The sequence below is a fragment of the Alnus glutinosa genome, chromosome 2, assembly GCF_958979055.1.
Source record: "Alnus glutinosa chromosome 2, dhAlnGlut1.1, whole genome shotgun sequence".
NCBI lineage: Eukaryota > Viridiplantae > Streptophyta > Magnoliopsida > Fagales > Betulaceae > Alnus > Alnus glutinosa.
The window spans coordinates 38,689,588-38,695,962 of record NC_084887.1 but is presented as its reverse complement, the minus strand read 5'-3'; the positions used below and the strand labels follow the sequence as shown (position 1 = coordinate 38,695,962).

Below are 6,375 nucleotides of genomic sequence, written 5' to 3'. Positions count from 1 at the left end.
CAATGAATGATCCAAATAAAACGTATTACACCATATCTCAATCTTAATAGCAAAATAGGACCATGACTTGTCGATCCCTCCACACTCGCCGCCCAAAATAAACAGAGTTGGACAATTTATTTATTTATTTATACTTAACTCTTTGATTAGTGATAAACTAGTCACTCATAACATTAAAAAATTCTGTTGATAATTCTCCTATTTAATTAGCAAAATGTTGAAATCGCGGGACACATTTTAAGTTGACATTCCGAAAGTCAATTGTTGTAGTCACAAGATTATGTGGTGCCATCCATGTTGCAGAAAACGTCTCGACATGCTGATATGCGCGTTCGCTAAACTTCACCAACGAAACGTCCGTCGTATTCTGGAGATTTTCTTACATTTTCCTCTCTCTCTCTCTCTCTCTCTCTCTCTCTCTCGCTCACAAAGAATCCGAAGGCAGATTACTTGAAAAACTTCAAGATGCCAGCTAGGGAAAGACTTGTACTTCAATCCCATTAGGAAAGTTGTGAACATTACAAATCCCTCCCATCCGCGATAATTATTGAAGTATTTTTCTGATCGACCAATTTTTTGTCTTCTTATACATGCACCAAGCTGTTTGGTGTTGGACTGTTGGAGTGTCAGATTCATATCGGGTCAACTGTCAAGCCGATATGAGTTGATTTAAATGACTTATTTAGTTAAAAAAGTTATATCCCTCAACCCTGACACAATCCACTTAAATTAGTAATGACACAATACGACTCGCATAATCCGTTTAATATACAATTCGTGCTAAGTTGACCTATAAATGACACGTTTGATCTATTTCAACGTTGTATATGACTTTTATATAAAACTGAATTTATGTGAATTTTAGCTTTATAGGGTTTTGTATTTTAATCGTAAAAATATAAAAAATCTAACTTAATTTATACGGGGTTATACATGTTATCTATGAGTTAATTATGATTGACCCATTTATCAAACTGGTTAATTTGATGTGACCTAAACCCGATTACACAAAACTCTATAACTCGATAATTTCGTGTTGAATTGTTGATCGTATAAAAAATTGCCAAACTCTTGAAATTCCAAACTCAAATCCAAACTACAAAGTTGAGCATACAAGCTGCAGAAACTATCATAAACTTTGTTAGAAGTACAAATGGACCAAAAATGGTGATTCTCAAGAAATATTGGTAATGAGCAACAACTTATATACAAGGAAAACGTAATGCGGTGACCTCACGCCTGAATTCTACAGATATAAAAAGGGGAAAAAAATTCCCCAAAAATCATTGGTGCGTACTGTTTACATATATAGCCTCCTTTGTATTAGAGCTGTATTAACTGTGGAATAAGCTTCAGAAGGAACGCAAGCTCCAGCTGCGAGAACTGAGGCTTCGCCTCCCCCTGCAGCTTCCCATCCCCCCTATCCTCTTCATCTGCCGGCTTTATCATATCGGAGACTCCTTCTGTGATCTCTTTAACCAAATCAACTATCACTCCATTGACTCCCATTAGATGTTGCACATAAACTGCTTCAGCTACGTTACTGCAACAAACAATAACATATCTAAGTCAGTCTAATAATTTAGTATTGTTTGAATTAGCGGTTTCAAAACGCACAGTTAAAAAAATAGCGATTTTGAAAGGCAATTTATGAAAAACTCTCTTTTAAAACGCACTTAAGCACGTGAAAAGTAAAAGGAACCAAGTTTCTGAATCAAACTAGGCTGCTTAATTGTAATACCAAAGCAACGACCAAATCAAAGTAGAGTAAAATGGACATGGCAGGCCGTATTTGACTAAGATGCGCAATGGCTGAATTTTCACGCAAGAATTCAAATGATGCCAGGATCTATCAAATTTTCTGAGCAAGAGTTTTCATCAAGAATTGAAGATATTTGGGCCCAAAAACTTACTTCAACTTGCCGTATGTGAGTAGCGAAAGCTTGGCCTCCTTGATCTTGTTCACTGCCCCCGGATTCCCAAAAACCCCCTTCACCTCCGACACAATTCCTTGCAAACCACCCTCCAAGCACAGCTTTATGGCCTCCTCCAAGGAGTTCCTCCTTTCATCATAGTAAATCTCAGTACCCCCATTTGTCAAAAAGAAGACCTGGTATATCATCGAAACGGCAATCGTTATTAGGAGATAACTTCACTTGCTTGTGATCCAATGAAAAACACAAATAAACAAGGAATAAGCAATGAAGAGTGCTCACAGGGTAGGCATTCTGCAGTTTTCTAAGGAGCAGTGACGCGTCCGGTTGGAAGGATGAGAACACAATGGCTCTGTCTTTAGCATACTCAAACACCACCTGTCCCATACGATTCACAAAACACCATTAACATTCTGCAACAACAAAAGGGAATGAAACAAATTCTCCAAAATAGTTTGCTTCGTACCTGCAAGATGGCTTGGAGAACATGGGTGAGATAATCTTGCTGGTAGACGATGTGGTCGTCGAATTTCAACTCAATATTGAAGCCCAAAGAGGGTTCCACTTGCTGAAAAGCTTCTTGAAGCGTACAGAGAGAATCATCCGCCTCAACATCCCACTTCACAATTTTCCCATCTTTGGTTTTCCTAAGCAGAGGATTTCCCTCCTTGCCCGGTTCCCTTTGGGGACCGTAGCGAAGGAATTCTGAGAGAGACAGCTCTGTCACCCTTCTCTCATATACACTACCCTGAAATCCCAATTGCCAAAACCAAATACTAAGATTATTATTAACTCTAAAATTAACAAAAAAAAAAATATTATAAACCGTACGTTTAACACCGAAAATGAACTCTTTTATATACTATTTATCTTCTCCAAGTGTATATTAAAGAGAGAACTGTTAAAATAGGACAGGGGATAGAGAAACTTACATTATCTTGCGAGAGAATAATGTCGTCGTGGAAAATGACAGGGCAGCCATCTTTTGTCACCTACAAAAACCACCACATTTTTTTCCTTTACTTTGCTGTCTCTAGCCTTTATGCCTTACACACCTCCATAACTTCTATTTCTTTTCTTTTTTTAAGAATACGAAAAACCAACCATCAGCAGAAGGAAAAAAAAAATGAAATCGTTGATTAAGAGGAAAAATTAAAAAATTAAAAAGAAAAAAATAATTGGTATTCGAGTTTCACGCGTTACACTTGGAATTAAATGATTGAAATATTATAACTGCTATTATTTGTTTACAAGTGGGGAAAAAAAATTGTTTTTCTCTCTAGAGCCCCTCCCCTGTGAGCATGGTTTTCACCGGGAGGGGGTGGCTTCACGCCTCCCTCTTCCGGTGGTATTTTCTCTCTGGCTCCTCGTGAGTTAGGGTGTTTTTTGTTCTTCTGAGTTGGTTTAGTGGGGTTAGTTTTTCTCCTAACCTCTAGGGTTGTGGAACTTTGTTCCACCCGGCTAGATCCGGTGGTGGCTATTTTTCCCCTAACCTTTTTGGACTATGGTGGATTGTTTTTTTGTTATTTCTTTCGTTTGGCAGGAATTTTCATCTCAAGATGTCTTCTTTGGAGGAGTGGTCGTGCGATTGTGTTGTCGGCGGGGAGTTTTTTTGGCCGGTTTTTACACTTTTTTCTTTGATTTTGAAAGCTAGATCTACGTTTCTCCGCCGTCTCCGATCTTAGCCTGCTAGTGTTTGGTTCAAATTTTATGGGATTATTTGTTGGCAAAGTGGTAGATCTGCCCTCTTTCTTTAGAGAATGAGCATTATTGTCAGAGAGGCTTAAGTGTAGTTCTTGTAAAGTTTGTATTTCTGCGTAGGCAGCTGTTGTTTTATCAAGCTAGATCCTTCTGGCTTAAAGAGTTGGGGCGATATTCCTTACTTTCAAGTTGTAAGCCTACGGGATATTTGCGGTATCAATAACAACACATGCTATTTTGTTCCAAAAAAAAAAAAATGATTGAAATATTATCCAATCGATATATCCTTTCTATTTCAAATTAAATAAATACAATCCTAATATATAATTTAATTATGTATATCATAATTCACTTGAATCGGTTATATTTATAAATTCACTATTTATTACAGCAATCTTTGTCTTATTTTTTTACAACTCCTAAATTCCTAATCAATGTAACATGATAAGGTTTAGACTTTTAGTCAAAGCGACGCCGTTGCATAAAAAATTAGTCTAATACAGAAAAACAACCAGGCGAACATGTTTACACGTGTTAAATCCCAGGGAAAGTAAACAGAGATACCCGTCGTTTACGCGGCGGGCGTACAACGCCACGACCGACACAACAACGTGCCCTAAAATTCCGAAAGAAAAATTTAAGGAAAAACCATCCGGAAGAAAATTGAAAATAGACACAGTGAAAGCGAAAGAGAGAGAGAAATCTGACCTGAACGTCGAATTCGACGAAATCAATAGGGAAAGTGGAGGCGGCGTTGAAGGACGCGATCGAGTTCTCTTTGATGGCTCTCATTCTCCGATCCGACGACTGTAAAACGTTCATCCCATGCCCCCTGTGCCCTATCACCAAAAACTTCGGTACTCTGTACGCACCCCTCCCCAAATCCACACCTACATATCAAACCATCCTACGGTCAGGATTGAACGTACGTATCATATTGCATGATTCATATTTTACCATATTAAAAAAAAAAAAAAAAAAATCCAGTGTTATCTTGATGCAACAATCACGTTTGTTACCTTTGGAGAAGCGAGTGGAGTAGAGAGAGACGGAGGCGTTCTCCGGGACCTGGTCGAGGTTTGGGACGTCGGAGACATGGACAGCTTTAAGAGCCATATTTTAGAGAGAGAGAGAGAGAGAGAGAGTTCTTAGGATGGGACAGAGAAGGTATTTTGAAAATTGTTGGGCGACGGTGGTTGTAGAAGGGGTATTTATGGTGGGGGAAATTTGATCAGGTACCGGATCTACTCTCAGGATATTCCTTCCAGGCTTCTAGCCGTCGTCATATGCCTCGGATATTCCTTGTCTTAACGTCGTTGTCCATATGATTACCAGAAGTTGCTAGACGCCCCGTTATTCTTAACGACGCGTTTTTAAGGAATCCTTATTCGCCTAAAATTGAACTAAAGCACGAGGATCATGCAATTTTTTAAAAAGGTTATAGGGTTTATTATTAATTACTTAAATTTTCTTAAATCAAAATCTAAGGTATTGATTTAAATTAAACAATTGAAATATTGACAATTTCGCACTTTAATTTATGAAATGATGTAAATTACCATGAGCCCCACTCAAATGCCCTACTTATCAGGAACCAAATTAGAGCATGCCGCTTTATAAGGGGTCATGTCCCCTATCATTTCTAGACAAATTTATATATAAATAAAAAAAAATTATGTATTTATCGTTAAATGTCTATATATATATAGTTAAAAAAAATTCTTAAAATATTTATACATAGTTAGGTTAGGTATATATATTTTTTCCACCTAAAAGTTAAGTTTAGCCCTTACAAAAATTAGACTTGCATATAGGGGCGAAATTATAATTTTTGGTAAAGGAGAACGAACTTATATAAATAAATAACTTACTTATGTAATTTTTCTCTATGCGTGTTTGACCATAGTAAAATAAATCGAACACAATTTATAATGTCGAAGAAAAATGATACATTTGGCCTGCATTAGCTTGGCCATTTATTAATGTTTTTTCACCAATAGGGAACCTCACGTTGAAATGGTCTCTCCATCACCAAAAAAAGAAGTATTATCCTCTTTCATTCAAAACTCTCCTCATTCCATTTTTCTTACGAGAATATTGAGTTAAGCATAGAAAGCTTTACGGTGTCTCGAGGCTAACGTTTTTCGATGACTTTCTCCTTATTTTGTAGGAGCTCGTTGTTGGTTCTGTTTGGCCATGCAAAAACTCCTTCAACAATTTATATTAATATAATAAAATCTTAGTTATTTAATTTTAAAATCAATGATTGAAATTCGAGAAATTCACATTTCGAATTCTAAAAAATCTTAGTCCAAAACTCAATACTTAGTAATTTTATGTAATTTGAGAACAACGGTTGTGATTTCGTAGGATCTAAGGCTATCCAATAACTTATACGGACGAGTGAGTGAGTTTTATATGACTTCTCTTAAGATTATGGTTCACATTATTAGTAATTTAAACAAGAAATCGCTAAAAATTCAAATCAAAATTTGCCAAAGAAAAAAAAGATTGGTATTGGTGCGTGCCATCGTGGAGATGACGTGTAGCCACGGTAGGCTTATGTAGACGGATGGGGTGTTTTGACTTGGATATGGTAAACAAATAGGGAGTGGAGCACAGCGCGTGTACATGTTCGGGCTTTGTCTGACTCAACAGGGAACAGTTGGATCCAGCCACAACGTTTATCTTGTTTTGTGAGCAGCGAATAATACAATAATAATGCGTGCAGACGTTGGTA

General features: G+C 37.1%; 1 protein-coding gene across 1 annotated transcript; it reads right to left on the bottom strand.

Moving 5' to 3' along the window:
• Positions 1-1,104: 1,104 nt before the first annotated feature.
• LOC133860064 (glycerophosphodiester phosphodiesterase GDPD1, chloroplastic-like) lies at positions 1,105-4,973 on the bottom strand. The gene is made up of 7 exons (XM_062295701.1): positions 4,655-4,973; positions 4,344-4,525; positions 2,867-2,926; positions 2,401-2,682; positions 2,217-2,312; positions 1,914-2,110; positions 1,105-1,543 (listed from the first exon to the last, which is right to left on the bottom strand). Exons 1-7 carry the CDS (start codon positions 4,749-4,751, stop codon positions 1,324-1,326), a joined length of 1,134 nt encoding a protein of 377 aa, XP_062151685.1. The 5' UTR covers positions 4,752-4,973; the 3' UTR covers positions 1,105-1,323.
• Positions 4,974-6,375: the final 1,402 nt, after the last annotated feature.